We start from the raw sequence: 23,058 nt of genomic DNA, 5'->3' as shown, positions 1-23,058 counted from the left end.
TCTCAGAAGTTGCCTATAGGTTTAAATTTATTCCTCCTGTGGGTTGTTGTTGTTGCTCAGTCACTCATGTCTGACTCTTTCTGACCCTGTGGACTGCAGCACACCAAGCCTCCCTGTCCTTCACAATCTCCCAGTTTGCTCCAACTCATGTCCATTGAATCAGTGATGCCATCCAGCCATCTCATCCTCTGTCGTCCCCTTCTCCTCTTGGCTTCAATCTTTCCCAGCATCAGGGTCTTTTCAAATGAGTCAGCTCTTTGCATCAGGTGGCCAAAGTATTGGAGTTTCAGCTTCAGCATCAGTCCTCCAATGTATATTCAGGACTGATTTCCTTTAGGATGGATTGGTTGGATCTCCTTGCAGTCCAAGGGACTCTGAAGAGTCTCCTCTAACACCATAGTTCTAAGGTATCAATTCTTTGGTGCTCAGTCTTCCTCATGGTCCAGCTCTCACAACTGTACACGACTACTGGAAAAACAATACCTATACCACAATATATACCAAGATATACAATATATGATAAACTCTATAAAGTTTCATGTTGGCTTCAGACTAGAATAACTGGCTAATTTTTATAAATCACCAAGAAACGGGAATACTGGGACCCAATCTAACACATTCAAATGTTAATATATATTTCACTGAAAGAACAAAATCTTTCTAAAATTAACAGGTGAAAATTAACAGGAATCCGATCAGTTTCCATTTATTCCTCACCATCTAGAAGTTAAGTCACCAATGAGTTTACAGAGTTAGCTATTCATTTTCAAAATAGAATTTATTTATGTAATAAAGAATTAAAATATGGCTGTGAAAGTAGAAAATAATATAGAAAAATAATTAAAATGTGCAACAGTAATTCCAAGTAAAGGTAGTTAAGCACTAGAGTTTATGCTCAACTTCTATTTGAAAGACCAATCATACGTATTAACTATACCAGAAAAAAACATACCTACTTGCAATTTTAATTATTATTCAAAAACAGCTTTATGTACCTGGTCAGGCCCTTTTAAGCACAAATATTGGGGTATACATTTTGAAGCTAGCTTCACTTCACAGACTGACTGATAGGATAAATTTACTGTCCCACAAATAACAATTTTTTTTTTTAACTAATTTATCCATGTGATTAAGTCAATGTGCAGGATATATGTACTTTTTGGATGGGACCAAATGTTTTGGTAGAATGGGACAAGAGTATCATTTTTAATAATATTGGTATAAAAGCTGATAAACTCATGTAACCCCAGAGCATGGTTTCCACCAGGCGGGTCTCAATTCAGATGCTAAATGCAAATGAAGGAATATCTAAATGAATTCTATCTACCCTTTCCCCAAAGTTTCACTTACAGTTAAGATGTAGATTATTATTTGTATGAAGAATATACAAAAGAATTGGAAAACGTTTGGCTAGAGGGAAGACAACTCTTCAGGGATTATTGTTTGCAGTTTGCAGAATAGATAATCTTCTCTAGGAAGAATAATGTCCACATAGCAGCACTATATTCACCAGGAATCCCAGAACCAGTGGATCTATCATGTGACAGGAAGCCAAACCTTCTGGCTGCTCACAACATCACTCAGCTTCCCCTTAATCTTCAGGAAGTGTCTCTTGAATTCCAATCCATCACCCTATATTAGGAATAATATCCAAAACTTATGTTAAAAAAAAAAGACTATGCCATAAAATCAAACTTTCTTTAGTAGTACGTAGAGACAAACATCCATAGATACGTCCAGCTATCCTCATCTTCAAGTCCTCTTACAAAGACAAAACACCTTCATAGAAGAAAAGTGAAAGTGAGAGTCACTCAGTTGTATCTGACTGTTTGTGACCCCATGGACTATACAGTCCACAGAATTCTCCAGGAAAGAATACTGGAGTGGGTAGCTATTCCCTTCTGCAAAGGATCGTCCCAACCCAGGGACTGAACCCAGGTCTCCCGTATTGCAGGCAGATTCTTTACCAGCTGAGCTACAAGGGAAGCCCATGTAGAAGAAATGGCTACATAAATAATTCTGACTTGACTTTGGGCCCATTACACTGGGCCCAGAGAGCAGAAACCAATGGCATCTTGTTCATTTCAATTGTTGATAGCTCTGGACCTAGGTCACTGTTTTTCATAGGCACTGGGAGTTTATAAACTAAAAATAAGCTACACAACTACACTTAAGTCTTGCCAAAACACTGTGGCAACAAAGCCAATGATTTAGTTATGAGAAGGCTTTCACTACTCTAGGATCTTAATTTAATTCCATATCAAGCATCTGGATATAAAGAAAGTGACCAACTCCAATATAAAGAAAGTGACCAACTCTTCCAGCCTCATTCAGAGCCCTGTACAATCTTTCAGGAAATAGAGAAAATGCTATTTTGGTCTTACGTATCAAGGGTTTTAAAACTATAACCTCAGAACCACTAATTTCTACAGAGAGAATCAGAAATGTGAATAAAACTCTGTATATGAGTATGAATCACAAAGTAGCTTATAACAGATAAAGGTTCATTAACTATCATGTGCAAACATTTTGATAAATCACAATTTTTATGAAAAATACTATATACAAATTCAATAAGAAAAAGCTTAAAATGCTACAAAATGCCAAAGGTAATTAAAGATAAAAATAATCTATGACTATTTTTATTTTCTTTGTTATTTACGGATTACACAAAAACCAAAAACTTATAACAAGGAATGTTATTTGAAAAACTGTTTTGGAAGACTAGATAATGACAAGAACAAATGTTCATAATATTAACTTAAAAAAAAAAAAAGTTAACATATATCTAAAATATAATGCCAGTAAAAATAATCTCCACATGAGTATTTCCATATAGCACGTATTACAAGTAACAGTAAGGTTACTCTAATACAATATCAAAAATAAATCTGTTTTCTATGGATGATAAAATTAAACTCAATTCTTACTTTCTTTTTTACACTTTGTGTTTTTAAAATTTCTAAAATGAACATGTAATACTTCTTCAAAAATAAAAAAACAAAGTTTTCTCTCTTAAAAAATGTGCTAATCTATATACCTTAGAAAGCCGGAAGTCAACTAAGATCTTCTCATCCATTTCTACCAGATTCACTTTGAAAATCAGCTTATTGTTTCTTCTATCAGTTGTTGATACAGTAACCTAAGACAATAAAAATAAGGTTAAAGCATATGTGTGGATAGAAAATACTCTAAATAAAAGCTATAATCTCAGTTCAGTGATACTACTGGGATGCAAATTTGAGAAAAGCTTTTACAATAGGAGCAGTGCCGCCAAACATCCCATTCCTTCCAGGACTTTTCCACTCCCGATGGGTATGTGTGTGTCCACCCAGACCAACGTGTAAACAGAATGCAGCACATCATTGGGAATCGAGTCTATGTGAATGCTTAGCAACAGAAGAAATTTAGTGTTTTATCAAAATACAACTGAAAGAAGAAACAATTGAAGAGAAGGAAACTAGAATGGGAGGGAAAACAAGATTATTAAAACCGAAGAAAGAAAGGGAGGCTAGGTTTTTGGGTAAGAAGCTACAACGGTGATCAGAAGATGGCAAAGGTTCTAAAAAGTCTTTCAACTTCCACGTTCAGTGTTTTAGAAGCATAGGTTAGAAGACTGACATGGAAAGAAAGGCCCAGCCAACAGCCAACACCAAGATCCCAAAAGTGGATGAGGCTGTCTTGGACCATCAGGCACAGAAAAGCCATCAACTTCAGCTGGATGGATAAGCCCAAATTAAGATCAGCAGATTTGTCTAGCTAAGCCCAGCCCAAAGTACAAAAACATTTTAAATAATTCTCATCTCACACAGGGAGGGCTTTCATTAAAAAGAGACAATAACAAATGTTGACAAGGATGAAGAGAAATTGGAACCCTCATACATGGCTGGTAGGAATGTAAAATGGTGCCGCTGCTTTGAAAAATCATTTGGCAGTTCCTCAAAAGATAAACACAAGAGTTATTGTATGCCCAGCAATTCTGATCACAGGTATATACCAAAGAAACTGAAAACATCTTCTCGACTGAAACTGTGTCTCCTCAAAATTCAGATGTTGAAGTCCTGACTCCCAATGCCTCAGAATGTGACTATTTTGGAGATAAGACCTCTTTAATGAGGCAGTTGTTGTTGTTCAGTTGCTCAGTCGTATCCAACTCTTTGTGATCCCAGGGACTATAGCATACCAGGCTTCCCTGTCCTTCACCATCTCCCAGAGCTTGCTCAAATTCATGTCCATTGAGTTGGTGATGCCATCCAACCATCTCATCCTCTGTTGTCCCCTTCTCGTACCTACAGTGCTTCACAGCATCAGGGTCTTTTCCAATGAGTCAGGTCTTTGCATCAGGTGGCCAAAGTATTGGAGCTTCAGCTTCAGCATCTGTCCTTCCAATGAATATTCAGGGTTGATTTCCTTCAGGATTAACTGGTTTGACCTCCTTGCAGTCCAAGGGACTCTTAAGAATCTTGTGCACCACTACATTTCAAAAGCATAAATTCTCCGGTGCTTAGCCTTCTTTATGGTCCAGCTCTCACATTCGTACATGACTACTGGAAAAACCATAGCTTTGACTATACAGACCTTTGTTGGCAAAATAATGTCTCTGCTTTTTAATATGCTGTCTAGGTTTGTCACTGCTTTTTTTCCAAGGAGCAAGTGTCTTTTAATTTAGAGGTGACTAAGTTCAAAGGAGACCATTCTGAGGGCTCTAATCCAATCTGACTGGTGTCTTCATTAGAAAAGGCAATCAGGATACAGAAAGTGGCAGATACACGGGATGTGTGCACAGAGAGGACAAAGCATAGGAGGAGACAGCAAGAAGATGGCCATGTAAAAGCCAAGGTTCCAGAGGAAACCAGCCCTGCCAGAACCTTGGTCTTGGACTTCAGTGTCTAGAACTGTAGAAAAATAAATCTCTGTAAATAAACAAATAAATACCTCCTACTCTATGGTATTTCGTTATGATGGCCCTTGCAAACTAAAATACCTGTGTTCACACAGAAAGCTGAATGCTCACAGAAGCATTATTCCTAACAGCCAAAAAGTAGATACATCATCCCAAATGTCCATCAATAGATAAATGGTTACACAAAACAGTCTATTCATATAACGGGCTATCAATCACCCATTAAAAGGAATAAAGTATTGATAAATGCTACGACATGAATTAACCTTGAAAATACTACGTTAAGTAAAAGAAGACAAACACAAAGGGTCATATACTATATGATTCAATTTATATGAAATGCCCAAAAACAGGTAATCCACAGAAAGTATATTAGCGATTGACAGGGAGGAAGGAACGAAGAATGACTGCTAATTGGTAGAGAGTTTATTTGGGGGGCAGTGGGAAGTTCTAGATTTAAATGGTGATAACTCCATAATCCTGTGACATACTTAAAACCACTAAATTGTACATTTTTAAATGGTTAAAGTGATAATTTTTCTATCATGTGAGGTTTATCTCAATAAGTCTACCTAAAAAAAAAAAAGTAAGATATCTATATAAGTGAGAGGATAATCAGGCTGGCTTCAGGTTGGCTTCAGGTTTCCTCACAGTAACATTTTCCCTTAACTTTTAATTTTGAAAGTTTACAAATCTACAGAAAAACTGAAAGAATCCTACAATAAATAACCACAAATGTTTATTGGTCTTATAAACCTAGATAAGCATGTTTACTTCTTTTTTACATGATTGTCTTTTTTTTTTTAAGTTTTTAAACTAAGTTATAAATTACACACACTTTACCATGTATCTCCTGCAAACCACAGTATTATGATCACACCAAAGAAATCTGACACTGATACAAAAACATTATCTTACATAAAACTCATATTCAAATTTTCCCAATTGTTCTAATAACATCATTTATAGCTTTCTTTTTCTTTAAATCCATGATCTAGTGAAAGACCATGCATTACATTATTTATCAAGCCTCTTTAGTCTCCTTTAATACAAAATATTCCTTTCTCTTTGTTTTTCACAACTGTAAGACTTTTGAAAAGCCTAAAGACAGATCAGAATGTCAATATTATAAATACGCTATAACAATGTAAACAACAAAAATCGGCAATTGGGAGCAGGGAAGATGGAGGAAGCATGGAATTGTTAATGGATCCATCTTTCACAGAAGAAAGCTCATTGCTGTTACAATTTAAGTATAATGCATAGTGTTTTCTTTGTTTTTTCTTTTTTAACGCATAGTTTTAAAGAAAATAAGACTTGAATCTCTTAGTATTTGTAATAACCTTAGAGAAGTCTTCTTTTAAGAAATACTAGTTCTTAAGGAAAAACATTGTACTTAAATTTCAATGGTTTCTTTTTCAAATTAAACTAATTACTTTATATTTTTAATATATACATAAAATGATAGCATTTTAAAATTTATTTTTAACTGAAGGATAATTTCTTTACAGTATTGCATTGATTTCTACCAAATATCAACATGAATCAACCATAGAATGATAGCTCTTTTTTTTACTCAAATATTTTAAATTTTTCTTCAGGAAAAGATCTAACAAAAATCAATGAAACATACCTGATTCATACAACTTTTCTTCCACTGATAGCCCAATTTCTCACAAGTTTCTTTCAGGCATTGATAAGATTTGTCTGCATCCAATTTGGTAAAAAATCGTGTCATTCTTTTGACTAAGCGCTGCCAGGGGTTCTACAAGTCAAATAGAGGAAAGCTGAATAAATTATCAGATTTACCACCAAAGTAATCATACTATAGCTATTTGGCCTGAAAATTCTTTTCTCTGACTTCAGATTCTTATGTACAATTGTCTCCCCTAGAGAATTCTCTGGCAGCCTAGTGGTCAGGACTCTGCTTCCAGTGCCAGGGGCCTCGGTTCAATCCCTGGTTAAGGAACTAAGAACCATATGCCATGATGTGGCTAAAAAAAAGAGAAAAAAAGTCTTGAGTCTCAGGATTTCTCTGGTGGTCCAGTGGCTAAGACTCTGCACTCCCAATGCAGTGGGCCCAGGTTTGATCCCAGGTCAGGGAACTAGATCCCACATCCTGCAATAAAGATTGAAGATCTTGTGTGCCACAGCTAAAACCCGGTGCAGCCAAATAAACATTAGGGGGAAAAAAGTCTCCCCTAGTTCTCTCCTCCATGTCAAAAAAAGAAAATCTGTATCAAGTGTTAACAATGTATTTCTTAAATTGACAAAAAAGGACTTGAAGACAATAAAAAATAGAGTTTCGTTATTTATTTGAGGAACTAAATTCCCTTACCTGTGAGGATCCTGGAGTGCCAAGCAATTGACTATTCAGAAGCATGTGATCAGGACAAGCGGGCTGGGAAAAGCTGATCCCTTGTACCAGTTTGTCAATGTATGAAGGGCTGGTGTCCCATAACGAAAGGCCTGTCCGTGGTTCTGGCTGAGAACTGGAGTACTTCACACTTTCTTCACTGAGGCATTATTATACGGAGAAAAATATAGCTTTAAATAAAGTTCTTTAGGCCTTTCTTATATGGCATTATCATTCTCACACTGAAAAACATTATATTCATCTTCAGAAAACATTATGTACATGGATTATTTTTCATGGGGACTATTATATCCAACAATTACTTGATCTTTTATTAATTATTAAGTGACCTTACCTAGAAGCACAGTTTACTGGAGAGAAGTCCAAGTTGGATTGAATATGCTTAGAGAATCCACCAGGAGACTCTGATACACCACTAGAAGTAGCCCGGGGCCTCTTTGCCCCTAAAAAAAATAACATAAATACAAATGCTTTCCCAGTTGGCAACTTGAAGAAGAAAAACCATATTTAAATTCATTTCTGAAACACAAAATACTTACACAATAGACAGTGGCTCTTTCTACTTGATTTTATGAGAAATGTGGTTAGGAACTTCTGACTCGGACTGACTTGTCAAATTGTGCAAACTACACATTTCATAAACCTTGGCCTATAAGTATGCCCCAAGTGCACAGTGTCAATGTTAAGGCAGTCATTTCAATGGTACCGTTTTTGGTAACAGAAAAATGTTCTATGATGACTGAGAGACACAGTAACAGGATCAAAACCTTTTAAAATAAAAAATAATTTGTGATAATGACAATGAATGTTATGAATCTGCTCTACTCGACCTTCTTTGCTCATGAGAGTCAGTTCCTAGGTAGGTTGATAAGAAGTCCAAGGTTTCCAAGGAGGGGAAAGGAGTCTGGGGCTCTCAAGAAGAAAAGGTCAAACCTTCTTTCTACATTGCTTTGTCTTAGTCAATATAACAATGTATCTTGCTCAATGACATGTTTCTCCTTAATAAGAACCTTCTGACTAATCCTGTCATCTTAAAATGTGTATTATGGGGGTGAGTGGTAAGATCTTTCTATTGTTTGTTCTAATCTTATTAATTTAAGATGTATGTTGTTGGGGGGGGGGGCACACCATTCTCTGTCCCCCTTCTGATGTCTATGTCAGAAGCTTTCTCAGTCCCTTTTCACTTTAATAAAACTCTGCTATACAAAAGCTCTTGAGTGATCAAGGCTGGTCCCTGGTCCCAAAGATAAATCGTCTTTGAAGATCATGAATCCGAGATCGTTCACCGTAAGCTATCACTCCCTTGGAAAAGCTTTACGGAAAATAATCATTATAGAGAATAGGATGCCACTGTAAATTCACGGCTACTCCCCTCCACTGGATCCTCACCCCTAACAGGCTATGCTACATTTCTCTAATCAGTTTCCTCTTCCTTTCCCCATAATGATTCTTTCAAAACTTCTGTTGCTACTGCTGCTAAGTCGCTTCAGTCATGTCCGACTCTGTGCGACCCCATAGACGGCAGCCCACCAGGCTCCCCAGTCCTTGGGATTCTCCAGGCAAGAACGCTGGAGTGGGTTGCCATTTCCTTCTCCAATGCATGAAAGCGAAAGCTCAGTCGTGTCTGACTCTTCACGACCCCATGGACTGCAGCCTACCAGGCTCCTCTGTCCATGGGAGTTTCCAGGCAAGAGTACTGGAATGGGTTGCCATTGCCTTCTCCGGCAAAACTTCTGTACTCCTGCCAAATTACCAAGACACCCTCCAGTACCTCATCACTTACATATATCTCCCATTTCAGTTATTGGAAGCTCCCTCAATTTGCCACTACCAAATCTAACTTACTTGCATTCCTACCTGTCCTCTCTTCCCTTCCATCCTCCCATCAAATGTTTATTTCTCCACTTGAAAAGGAGCCCATACCCTCCTTTCTCCTTAGGGACCTTGTTGCTTTTTTCTTCCCTCTCTCTTAGACTTTTAGTATCTTCCTCCCAATTGGATCTGGTGGCTCAGTGGTAAAGAATCTGAAATTCTAGAAAGACCTTTTAAAACCAAATATATAAGCATGTCATTTTCTTGCTTAAAATCTCCCAAAAGGTTTTCCCATGTCCTTCAGTTAAAGCCCAAGATTCTTAGCGTGGGTTATAAGGTCCTCCATGGCTTGGTTCCTGTCTACCACCTCATCTCAAATCTCTCTCCCTCCCCTCCTTCTCTACTCACTTATTCACTCCATGAACATTTATGAAACGCCTACAATGGACTACACACTGTACTAAGCACTGGTAATGTAATGCTGAACCAGCTAGACATGGTCCATGCCACACCTGCCTTCTCTCAAGCCCCTCAGATGCACTACTTTCTCACCACCAGCTCATCCCTGACGCTGCTTCCGTGTTTGGAATCTGCCACTTGTCTTGCTACTGCTCATCTGGCTAGCTCTCCTTTAATCTTCAAATCTTAGATTTAATGTTATTTCCTCAGCAAGGTAAGTGTTCTCTGTCACTCAAGATTAGGTCAACTACTGTATAGCTCAGAGAACTCTGCTCAGTGTTACGTGGCAGCCTGGGTGGGAGGGAAGTTTGGGGGAGAATGGATACATGTATATGTATGGCTGAACCCCTTTGTTGTTCACCTGAAACTATCACCACATTGTTAATCAGCTATACTCCAGTACAAAATAAAAAGGTGAAAAAAAAAAAAAGACTTGGTCAAATTCTTAGCTACAGTACCCTGATTTTCTACTTTATAATTATTAATAAACTAAAAATTATTTTTTATATTTCTGTTTTTTGTACTAGAGGCCATCATCTCCACGAGGACAGAGACCACAGCTATCTTGTATTGTTGACTTATACTGACTTTACAAGTACCTTTTCTTTCACACACACACCAAAAAAACCACTTAAAAAAAATTTGTATTTTAAGCATATTACCTTTCTTGAATGGTTTGTTGTACCATCTGTCTTTCTTGATGTCTGGGATGGTAATCCTTACTGATGGGTTCTCAACTAAGATTTTATGTAGCAGAGCTGAAAACAAAATATTAAGACAACATTTATAAGAGTCATGCAGATTAGAAAAGCCTATAGCTTGTGGTGTAAAACACACATTCTCTATTGCTCTCCTTATGTCCAAATATTACTTCTGGGGAAGAGAAAACAAAGCCACTAAATTTTGCTTGAATTTCATGCAATTATTCCTTGCTACTGTCTATATCTTTGAATATTCTTCCCAGATCAGACTCTCAGTTGTTTGCAAATAGAACAAGAGCCAGGTGGAAATGTTTCTCTCCACTTGATGATATTTACACAAAGATAATAAAAAATTAAAAAAACAAAACAAAACAGAAAACCCCTATTTACACAAAGATTAAAAAAAGACCTCATCCGTTTTCAATACCAAACTTCATTGTTCTAACATGTCATATTAAGTTCTCATTCACACAATTTTATAATGAAAATTTACTTTCCAATAACTTTAAGAGACCGCGATAAAAGCAACAATCATCCTGAAACCTTAATTTGATTGATAAAGAATTCATACATCGCCCAACACTAAACGAATCTTCTAAATGGACCAAAGATTTAAATGGAAAACAAAACAAAACAGAAAAGCCATGAAAACATAGGTAATTTTTTTTTCTACTGTTGAGGGTAGAAAAGACCTTTCCAAACATGACAATATAGTCAGAAATCAAAAAGGACAAGATACGAGATTTAAATAAATAAAATATAAAACTTCTGTATGTTAAAATAGCATAACAAAGTAAAAATACATGACAAACTGTCAAAAATAGTTGTAACAAATGCAATGATATAATGACACTAATATTTTCTTAAAAACTTCATATAGAACAAAAGGAAGACTTCCTACCAAAAATGAGCAAAATAGACAAGTCCACAAAAATAGACAAAAAAGCTAATAAATCCATAATGGATGTACAACTTCATTGATACTAAATTTAAAATAAAAATGTTTAAGTTAGAATATATTTCTTATAGGTAGGCCTATTAGATTAGTAAAAAAGAAAAATGTTTAAGGGGCTTCCCTGGTGGTCCAGTGGTTAAGACTCACTGATTATACTGCAAGGGTACAGGTTCATTCACTGGTGGGAAAACAAAGACCCATATGCCTCAAGGTGTAGCCAAAAAATAGCTTAAATGTAAACTAGGTAGACTCTGATGAAATGGTACAAACTTTCTGGAAAACAATTTGACAAAGTAAACCGTAACAATTAAACAATGTATACATCTTTGACCCTGCAATTCCACTTCTGGAGTTTCACTTTAAATAACTGAGACGTATGTACAAAGATTAAGGTATATGGATGATCATCATACCTCTTTCACAACAGTGAAAAATTAGAAACAATTCTGAATCTCTAAAAAGGTGAACTGGAGAAGTGTAGTAAAGCAAGTCCATATAGCAGAATACCATCACAGCTTTTAAAAATAGTGATGAATACTTACAAGTATATCATGAAAAAGTGTTCACTTAGCATTAACACACACACTCACACAAAGTTTACAAAATAACATGTATAGTGTGATGTCATTTTTTGTGTGAAAACAAATATACTTATAAATAATATACATATATAACAAACATATATACTTACATATTTTCTACTACAAAACACAGAAGCAGATATCAAAATATTAAAGGAAGCTATTTCTGAGTACTAGAATTATAGGGTTGGATTTTTAATATTTTATTTATTATTTTTCTACTTTATCTACAAAGATCATGTATTATTTATATAATGAATTAAAAGTTAAAGAGAAAAATATAGGTAAGAAAAACATTCAAACAGCACTAGGCTTCATTATCCAGGAAATCAGTACTTTATATCAAAATAACCCAGTTACCTAGAGGAGCAGAATCAATTTTTTTCCAAGGGTTGAGATATGTTTTCTTTTCCTTCCAATCACAATATTCCTGACAACTATCACTAGGCTGGTCCCATGGCAATTCTAAAAAGGAAACAAGACTCGGTTTTCTGAATGTTCAAATCATTTTACAGTAATGATTTTAAGGGAAAATAATCAGTGACACAAATCCATTAAAAGTTTTGTTTTCAAATTAATTAAATATGGTTTAAGAAATTTTAAAGACACTTCTAAGATAGATAATCCACTTCTGTCTTACTATTTCCAAAAGTGTTCACATAATTTTAAGAGAGTGCTACTATGATATTTCATTTAATAGCTACACATAAATCATTGTTTTAAATCTTTGGGATTAAAAGTTCCAACTTAGTTATAAATAGGTTAATATTAAAATACTATCACATGATTTATTTCATTTATTTTGGTACAGGAAACATGGCTTTCCAAAGGACAGGAATTTTATCATGACTGAACAGCTCTTACCTCCAGCCAACATTGCAGTAAGTACTATTCCACAGGACCAAATATCGACTGGCTCTGCATGAAATTCTTTTCTCTTTAGAAGTTCTGGAGCAACGTATGGTAAAGTACCACACATCTTGTTCAACAAACGCTCCCGATTATTATGCCGAAACACGGTTGCCAAGCCAAAGTCAGAGATTTTGAGGTTATCTAAGTCAAAGGAAAAAACCGATGGCACTGAATGTAAATGTTTTGTAAATAGGTATTTTAAAGGGGCTTCCCAGGTGGTGCAATGGCAAAAGAATACACCTGCCAATGCACGAGACTCGGGTTCAGTCCCTGAGCAGGGAAGATCCCTGGAGGAGGAAATGGCAACCCACTCCAGTGTTCTTGCCTGGAGAACCCCATGGACAGAAGAGCCTAGCAGGCTGCAGTCCATGGAGTCACAAAGAGTCAGCTGGTGTTATTTTAGATTTGTGGAACTTCTCTACCGTAAAGTGATCAAAAACAAACTGTAATAAAGAAGAAATAAAAGACATCATCATATAACTAAAACTAGAAAAAGGCCTCATGGCTTCGATTAACTTAAGACAAATACTGTCAATATACAAACAGCATGGACCAGGTTAGAGGAAGATCCTGGAGTCAAAAGGGTCTTCTAGAAAGGAGCACTTAAACACTGGGAGCAGAGCCATGTCCTCACCCGGCTATGCAGAGGTACGAGGTATCAATAATACTCTAGGCACAACGTTCTCAGAGATGTAAAAACCCAGCTGGCTGGAAGGAAGCATATAAAGACACACAGAAACTCAAGATCCACAGACCTCCAGAGCTTCTCATCAAGGTGGCTATGTTTATAAAAGGAGGAGGAACTCTGTACAAAAACAAATAAGAAGAGCAAATTCCCTCTCTAACTTCCCACCTCTAAGACATACAAACTGTAGGCAGAACTTTCACCTTAACTATACTTACTGAATATTTACCGTAATTGAGTGGCAGATTAAGAAGCTGCCCTGAAATTTCAGTAATGCAAAAGCCTTGATCCTGCCTTTGTATTAAAATGATTTTGGTAGCAGTGACAAAATGCTAAACTTACCCCTTTCATCCAATAGGAGATTTTCGGGTTTAATATCCCTGTGAGTTATTCCAATACCATGCAGATAAACCTAAAAGAGAAGCAGAGGGAAGCATACCAGAACTGAGTAACTTATTTCACTAAGACTAATTTTAAATAAAAGGAAAAGAGACCACTGTACCTACCACCCCTGCCATAAGTTGATGGAAGAACCTCTGAGCATCTTGTTCAGGCATGCCTATGTCTGGCTCTATAAGAATTGTGGAAGTTAGTTTATCAGGTAAATATAGTCAGGCATCAACCACATAGTTTCCTAATTCTAAAGTTTAACATCTATGATCGCACTTTTGCAAAGAGAATCTAATGCTTACAATGAAATTATTCTGGAGTCCACTAATACATATATTGCTAACAACTCACATTTCCCCAACTGTTAAGTGGCAAAAATAAATTAACATCACAGGAAAATTAGAGAATAACAAAATATAACCCAAATCAAGAATGCAAGATATACCTTGAAAGCCCCGACTTATACTACTTATGATTTATATCCTTCAAATTCACCCCTGATTTCTTCTAAATGCTATGCCAATATTTTTTCTACTCCTGAAATGTAATTGTCAAAGTGGAAGCCTAGGCAAATCTAAGCTGATTTCCTAAATATACAAGAAATTTAAATTTCAGATAATTTCTCACACCACAAAGCCATGCATGTCTATGAATTGATTTCTTTTATACTCAATTCTTTTCTGAGATACATCTTTTTGGAGATTCTAATAATCACTTTTTAACTATTAATACATCTAAATAATAAATTTAAATCCACAGAATATTTTATGTAATTCTCAGTATTCTTTAATATCAAGACTTTTAATCTTAAGTAGCAAAACAAAAATAGAGAAGGCAATGGCACCCCACTCCAGTACTCTTGCCTGGAAAATCCTATGGACGGAAGAGCCTGGTAGGCTATAGTCCATGGGGTCGCTAAGAGTCGGACACGACTGAGCAACTTCACTTTCATGCATTGGAGAAGGAAATGGCAACCCACTCCAGTGTTCTTGCCTGGAGAATCCCAGGGACAGGGGGAGCCTGGTGGGCTGCCGTCTATGGGGTCACACAGAGTTGGACACAACTGAAGTGACTTAGCAGCAGCAGCAAAAATAGTACTTAATATATATATAAATCCTATAAAATTCTCAATTATTTCACTTATATAATAACCTCTTATTTCAGATCTATAAATGAATGCAACAATTTCATGAGACTAGAATGTCTACAAAGAAAAAAGCTGCATAGGCATACAATACATTGCACTTATGATACTTCACGCACCAAGAAACCACAGCTTATCATTCTTAAACTCTACAAAACAGAAATGCCAACCAAAATCACTTATACAACTTGGGGGAAAATTTCTTTGATGATTCTACATATGCATTCAGTGTTGACATAAGTTGCAAAAACAAAAAAATTTACTCGTTTCACTATCGCATAAGCAATTCTGAATGGACAGTGAACAAACAGAAGCCCCAAGATTAAAAGACAAATTTAAAAACTTATTTAGCAGAAGAATTATCTGAAAATTTTTCCATACCTATTCTATCAAAAAGTTCTCCCCCACTGCAGTACTCCAAAAATAGATACTGGATATTGCCTTCTCTTCTGTGACCGTAAAATTTCACTACATTCTCATGATTTAACATTTTATTGATACAGATCTCTTTCTTTATATTTTCTGGACAGTCTATGGCACGTTTCATATCCACAATCTTCACTGCAACTGCTTCTTCTGTTCTTCTATTCACAGCAAGTTGAACTCTAAAAAGAAAAAGGAAGAAATATAATATTCCAGACATTTGAACTGTATTTCTTTTAAAACTTCAAAAGATTAAACATAACTCATCCAAAACTATTTTACCTTTATTACTTTCGCCACTTGGAAGAAACCATGGGAATGGTTTCTGCCATGCCCTCAACAGATAATACTCCTTTCTGAAATGTGAAGTATAATAGCTAATGCTCCAAAGAAGTCATTATGTTGTACATCCAAAAGTAATATATAAACACTTGATAAATTAAAAATGGAATAACAGCAATTCTAGGCCACATCACACATATATATGCTCTATTCATTTAATTTCTCTTTCAATTTTACTGAGATATAATTGCCATAAAGCACTGAAATGATTATCACAATAAATTTAGTGACAATCTATCATTTTTTACAGATAAAAAATTTTAAAAATAGAAAAAATAACTTCCCTTGTGATGAGAACTCTTATTATTTACTATTTCAAATTTTATCTATAACATATAGCAGTGTTGATATTAAGAATGCTATACATTACATCTCTAGAACTTATTTATCTTATAACTGGAAGTTTGTAGCTTTTGACCATCTTCACCCAAATCCCCCTCCCCCTACACCCTGCTCTGATAACCACAAATCTCATCTCTTTTTCTGTGAGTCTGTTTGTCTTTGAAGTATAATTGGCTTACAATGCTGGATTAGTTCCTGTTACCAAATAGTGATTTGATATTTCTTTACATTTCAAAATGATCACCACTGTATGTCTAGTTAGGATATGCTACCATACAAAGATATTACATAATTACTGACTATACTCTCCAACTGTACATTTCCTACTGGAGACTTATTTTGCAACTGTAAGCTTGTACAAGTAGTTCTCTCCTCCCACCACCCTCCCCTCTGGCAACCACCTGTTTGTTTTAACTCTGTTTCTCTTTTGTTACTTTTGTTCATTTGTTTTGTTTCACCTAGTAAGTGAAACCATACAGTATTTGTCTTTCTCTGCCTAACCTATTTAAACTTGGCATAATACGCTCTAGGTCCATGTTGTCCCAAATGTCAAGATTTCATTCTTGCTCTAGTCATTTAATTTTAATAACATTACCTAACATTTATTAATTTGATACTATATATGTCTATGGTAAATGTTCTAAGTACCTACAGGATATGTACTATTATTGCCATTTTACAGCTGAAGCAACAGGCACACAAGGATTTTAGGAAGCTCACCTAGGGACTTCCTTGGTGGTCCCCTGGTTAAGACCTCACCCCATGTTTCTACTGCTTGGGGCACAGGTTCAATCTCTGGTCCGCCTCCCGCAAGCAGGATGAAACGGCCATGGAACGGCCAAAAAAGAAAAAGCTTGCCTAAGCTTCACAAAACAAAGGTCAGTAATGTGGCTCCAGAGTCTGAATGTTCATTTGCTCACTTAACCACTATGTTTAAACCCCAGGAAAGACTATATGGGAGGAAAAACCGATTTCAGAAATCTCTAAATTTTAGGGAAAAAATGCTTTGCTTTGCTCTGTTTTGCACCCCGCCCCCCCAAAAAAAAGAAGAAAAAACAAACCGTTAACCCTTACAAAAGATTGTGTACCTTCAGTCTCACAAAGTTTTGGAATTTGCATGCAAAGATCTGTTCTTTGGTGCGACACAGTGTTGAACAATTCCTGGACAATGAATATGTACTCAAAGGAGACAGAAAACCAAAGCAAGTGTAAAGGCGGGTAAAACGGGCTCAGACTCACTCTCCATAGGCACCTTCTCCCAGGGTTTGCACCAAGTCCCAGTCTTCCACAAAGGGCACTGCCATGACTCCACTCAGTCCCGCGGCTGTAAGGGCAGGAACCCAGAAAAAACGGTTGGTGAGGACGAGCTTCAATCATTTCTAAAGCCTCTGAGCTCCGCCTCTTGCCGTGATTCCCCCGAGATAAATCACAGCTCCTAGTTTCACATCATCCGTATTTTATCCAAGTCTTTTAAAGCATGAGCAAGTATCCTGAACTGCGGCATTTGATTGATAACTCACAAGCCTCACTGCCACGCAAACCCAAAGCTAAAACCCCGCTTTCCAGGAGGCAGAGGAAATGTACCAGCAGCGCTGAGAAGCTGGTGACCAGCGCTGTACGGTGGGGACTGGTGAAGGGGGCGAGAAGTGAAGTCTCGGGTTAGAGTAAGGGGGTGAGGGCTAGTGGAGGAGGAAATAACCGCGGGGACCGCAGCCACTCCTCCCCACCCACTCACTCCCAATTCCCACCCCCACCCCGTCCCCGAGGCCAGGAGGAGCCCGGGGCGGGGCCAAACTGCCCCAAGAAGCGGAAGGGCTGGGTGGCACGCGGACCGCCGGGCCCCAAACCTTGGGGGCTTCCAGCCAGCAGAGGCGGCTTCTCTCCAGTCCCTGTACAACGGGGACCCCCGCCACCATACTCCTCCACCCTCCGAAACCACCCCTCCGAGGGAGCCTCTCCGATCCTTTGGGATCGGAACCGAGAACGTTCTGTCACCGTGCCCCTCCTAAATCATGTAGTCCCGGAACTCCAGCTCCAGGAGCCTTTCCCACTCTACCGGCCGCCCTTCCTCACCAGGCCGTCCTTTGCCCGCCACCACAGGAATCCAAATGCAGGGCTTTTCCCGCCAAAAGTTGCTGGCGTCACATTGTCGCAAACGCGCGCTCCCTTGCCGTAAAGCAGAGAGGTGCGCGTTCCCGGCCCGGCGGATCTGCAGATTGGCAGCGCCTGGGGCCAGGGCTGGTCCTCCATGCTGGCGGAGACCAGGGTTACTTTGGAATCGGGACGAGATCCTGGCGGAAGAGGTTTGGGGAGGTTTTGGAACTGCGGACTGCATCGGTTGCGAATGACCTCCGGGCCCAAACGCGAAGTGGGACTCGGCCTGTGACTCCGCCGTCCGGCCTCGCGCTCCCGGGGAGAGCGGCACCGCGGAGCTCGCTGCCCGCCCCAGAAGCCCCGAGCACCTTGCCCCGTGGCCTGGCAGGGTAACCAGGATCACACGCCATAAGAGCTGCTTCAGTGACTGTAAAGCTCGGCCCAGGTAAAACTGGAGCCTAGAAGCTGGGAACAGCTGTTGAGAATTGATCCTGTTTAGAATGAAAGGAACTTGGTGATGTGAGCGAGATGCATCAAACACTGGCCACACAGCAGTGGTTGGGAAGGCATCCGGGTGAAGAAAGCTATTCTTTTGTGGCTTGAGATGTCAAGAAAACCAATTCTGCCCTGTCTTGTCCGAACAGGCACCAAAACAATACCTCCAACTCAACCTTTTTGAAGGAAGTGCAACTGCATGGCTTAGTTCTACCCACTGTCTTTAATGTGTAAGAAACAGGCAAAACAGCGTTTTGTATAAGCAAAAACGCTGCGTTTTTACAATGCATAGTTTAAAAGCAGAATAACCAGTTTAGGTGGGAAAGTAAATTCTGGGAAAGAGATTGGCTAGAGAACAAAACAACGTGGAAAAACTGAAACAGATACTCCCTCTCGACAGTAAAGACTAGGAACTCAAGGAGCAAGTAAGGGTATCTTCAAATTCTCCAGTTCTTAAAACTGGGCCACATACATTTAACGTAATTAGCTCTTGATTGTGATACTGGTAAAACAAGTGTACAAAAATGCACACCCTGGATTTAAAGTGAGGGACAAAAAACAAGTCAGAACACTTCGAAATTCAACCACGCTTGAGGTTTCATGTAAGCTTTCCAGATTGTTTACTCCATTTTCTCTAGTTTCTGCACGGCCTGTTGCAAATAAAGAATATGAAGCGAAGTGTCTGGATACAGTAAAGGTATCTTACCCTGAAAAAAAAAATGAGGTATACACATTTCAGGCAGAGTATCAGCTAAAGATAGCATATGGGAGAATAGATACAAAAAGCTCTGTTCCTTTCTGAAACCTTACTAAAACAGTAAATATTAAAATATTCCATTAATTTAGCTTAATATTTACTATTAAAATTTACTATTTTAGTAAGGTTTCAGAATGGAATAAAGTTTACTATTTTAAAGTAGACTTTTTAAAGGCAATAACCTACAAATATAGATGAAAAAACAATAACATAGATGAAAGAAGATGAATTCCATCTTAGAATTGCCCAAAGATTCAAGTTCAATTAGTTATATGACAACATGTAACTGAATGGGGTTTTACAGGTGGTGCTAGTTGTAAAGAATCTACCGGCCAGTGCAGGAAACACAAAACACAGATTCAGTCCCTGACTTGGGAAAATCCCCTGGAGTAGGAAGTGGCAATCCACTCCACAACTGAGCACATACATACATGTAACTGAATGAGGCAAAAGTGAAGTTAAGTTGTTCAGCCTTGTCCGAATCTTGGTGACCCCATGGACTGTAGCCCACCAGGCTCCTCCATCCATGGAATTTTCTAGACAAAGAGTACTGGAGTGGATGCCATTTTCTTCTCCAGGGGATCTTCCCAATCCAGAGATCAAACCCAGGTCTCCAGCATTGCAGGTAGACACTTGATCCTCTGAGCCACCAGGGAATCCCTGGTGGTAAATGAGGCAAGAAGTGAAGTGAAGTCGCTCAGTTGTGTCCGACTCTTTGCGACCCCATGGACTGGAGCATACTGGGCTTCTCCGTCCATGGGATTCTCCAGGCAAAAATACTGGAGTGGGTTACCATTTCCTTCTCCAGGGGATCTTCCTGACCCAGGGATCGAACCCGGGTCTGCCGCATTGGAGGCAGACGCTTTTAACCTCTGAGCCACCAGGGAAGTCCTAAATGAGGCAAAGGTGGGGCTAAAAGATGGTGAAGGACTATTTATGAAGCAAACACATCCTTGGTCTCCTCCCTTTCTTCTGTAGGGAAGGAACTGCCTCTCTCTAAAGTAGGTCCTAGACTTGAGAGGGAAAATACATGGTTATCTAAACTGCAAAGGATCAGGCCCAGTTAAGTCTTGGGTACCTAACTGAAAACAAAAGGATTAAGTTTATACACTGCAGGTTATTTTCCAATCCCAAAGAAAGGCAATGCCAAAGAAATGTTCAAACTACCACACAACTGCACTCATCTCACACGCTAGCAAAGTAATGCTCAAAATTCTCCAAGCCAGGCTTCAACAGTACATGAACCGTGAACTTCCAAATGTTCGAGCTGAATTTAGAAAAGGCAGGGGAACCAGAGATCAAATTGCCAACATTCATTGGATCATCAAAAAAGCAAGAGATTTCCAGAAAAACATCTACTTCTGCTTTATTGTCTACGCCAAAGCCTTTGACTGTGTGGATCACAACTGTGGAAAATTCTTCGAGATAGGACTACCAGACCACCTGACCTGCCTCTTGAGAAATCTGTATACAGATCAGGAAGCAAGTTAGAACTGGACATGGAACAACAGACTGGTTCCAAATTGGAAAAGGAGTACATCAAGGCTGTATATTGTCACCCTGCTTATTTAACTTATATGCAGCGTACATCATGCAAAATACCAGGCTGGATGAAACATAAGCTGGAATCAAGATTGCCAGGAGAAATATCAATAACCTCAGATATATAGAAGACACCACCATTACAGCAGAAAGTGAAGAACTAAAAAGCCTCTTGATGAAAGTGAAAGAGGAAAGTGAAAAAGCTGGCTTAAAACTCAACATTCAGAAAACAAAGATCATGGCATCTGGTCCCATCACTTCATGGCAAATAAATGGAAAAACAATGCAAACAGTGACAGACTTTATTTTGGGGTGCTCCAAAATCACCACAGATGGTGATTGCAGCCATGAAATTAAAAGATGCTTGCTCTTTGGAAGAAAAGTTATGACCAACCTAGACAGCACGTTAAAAAGCAGAGACGTTACTTCGCCAACAAAGGTCCGTCTAGTCAAAGCTACAGTTTTTCCAGTAGTCGTGTATGGATGTGAGAGTTGGACTATAAAGAAAGCTGAGCACCAAAGAATTGATGTTTTTGAACCGTGGTGTTGGAAAAGACTCTTGAGAGTCCCTTAAACAGCAAGGAGATCCAACCAGTTCATCCTAAAGGAAATCAGTCCTGAATATTCATTGGAAGAACTGATGCTGAAGCTGAAACTCCAATACTTTGGCCACCTGATGCAAAGAACTAACTCACTGGAAAAGACCCTGATGCTGGGAAAGACTGAAGGCAGGAGAAGGGGACAACAGAGGATGAGATGGTTGGATGGCATCACCGACTCAATGGACACGAGTCTGAGTAAACTACAGTTGATGATGGACAGGGAGGCCTGGCATGCTGCACTCGATGGGGTCGCGAAGAGTTAGACACGACTGAGCAACTAAACTGAACTGAAGGTTAAACCTCTGAGCTTTTTTTCCTCACTTGACTCCCTTAAGTCTGACAGCCTGGCTTATATTCTTCCAAGGACATAAACGCCTTCTCAAGGAAATCTTACCTACACAGAAAAGATTTAAAGATACCGATATCAGGGACTTCATAATTTAACAACTCAGCCAGATCACAGAAGCATGAAGCCCACATTCAATAATTCTCTACCCCACCCCCAACAGACTTTCCAATCACCTTTTTAGGGTCCTTTTTAAAAAGAGCAGACAAGCAAGAATGTGAAAAGGACTTCAGTACAAAAGGGGTCCAAACAAAGGAATATTCAAACACAAAAAGCTCTTGGATGTTAAAAAAATATGATAGTAGGAAAAAAGGAAACAAAATAGATAGGAAAAAAAAGTTTATGAGATCTCCAGAAGGAAGAATAAACATAGAAAACAGAGGAATAAATATAAGAATATTGGAAGACTAATCCAAGAAGTCCAAAATCCAAATAACTTGTTTTTCAGAATGTAAAAGGGAGTTGGGGGAATCCAGAAACAACTCAAGGAATTGCCCAGACTGAAGAACTTGACCTTCCATATATTTTTCGTATTTTTCCAAGTTTAAAGTACCCAGCTTTCAGGATACATTACTGGGAAAATTTCAAATTTTACATACAAAGGGAAGAATACTAAGAGTTCTGGGGAGGGAATGAGATGGAATGGACACATACAAAAAATTAAGAGTCAGAATATCATTGCACTTCTCAGCATTTGGAAGACAGAAAACAATGGGCCAATGCCTTCAAAAATAATTCTAAAGAAAAGTTATTCCCAACCTGGAGCGCTACACCAAGCCAACCTATGATTCAAGTGTGACAACAGACACTCAAGATCTCAAGAAATTACCCCCCATACACTTTTTCAGGAAGGTAGTGGTGATAAATCAAGAAAGAAGTCAGGAGATTAACACACAATATGACAGTGAAAGGACAGATGACACCACGTCCAAACTGGAATATACCAAAATAGAAGGCATTTCTAAGGACGAGTACCTAGTGAATCTGAACATACTATAAGGAAGCTGGCACAAATGAAGGAGAACTAGGGGAGAAATCAGTGACAAGTACAAAATGCAAATGAAAAACCTCTCCCCCCCAAAAGTTACACACACAAAAAAACAACTTGTTGCAGTATACCACATGGTATCGTTCTAAAAAGCCTTAACATAAAAACTGAGTTAACCTAAACCATAACTGTAATAGAACCTTGAGGT

General features: G+C 38.3%; 1 protein-coding gene across 2 annotated transcripts; it reads right to left on the bottom strand.

The window, feature by feature from the left end:
* On the bottom strand, window positions 760-19,937 carry CHEK1 (checkpoint kinase 1). 2 transcript variants are annotated; one of them, XM_005699593.3, is made up of 13 exons: window positions 18,100-19,937; window positions 17,266-17,350; window positions 15,301-15,524; window positions 13,892-13,956; window positions 13,728-13,797; window positions 12,653-12,841; window positions 12,149-12,253; window positions 10,214-10,309; window positions 7,615-7,723; window positions 7,242-7,419; window positions 6,537-6,668; window positions 3,041-3,142; window positions 760-1,632 (listed from the first exon to the last, which is right to left on the bottom strand). In XM_005699593.3, the coding sequence occupies exons 1-13, from the start codon at window positions 18,359-18,361 to the stop codon at window positions 1,537-1,539; spliced, it is 1,713 nt and encodes a 570-aa protein (XP_005699650.2). In that variant the 5' UTR covers window positions 18,362-19,937; the 3' UTR covers window positions 760-1,536. The 2 variants fall into 2 exon arrangements, with proteins under 2 accessions (XP_005699650.2, XP_005699651.1); XM_005699594.3 differs by lacking the exon at window positions 18,100-19,937 and adding an exon at window positions 17,611-17,776 and having other exon boundaries at window positions 763-1,632.

This window comes from Capra hircus, chromosome 29 (genome assembly GCF_001704415.2).
Source record: "Capra hircus breed San Clemente chromosome 29, ASM170441v1, whole genome shotgun sequence".
NCBI classification, from domain to species: Eukaryota; Metazoa; Chordata; class Mammalia; order Artiodactyla; family Bovidae; genus Capra; species Capra hircus.
Note: the sequence above shows the minus strand (reverse complement) of the source record. Positions and strands in the feature narration are given on the sequence as shown.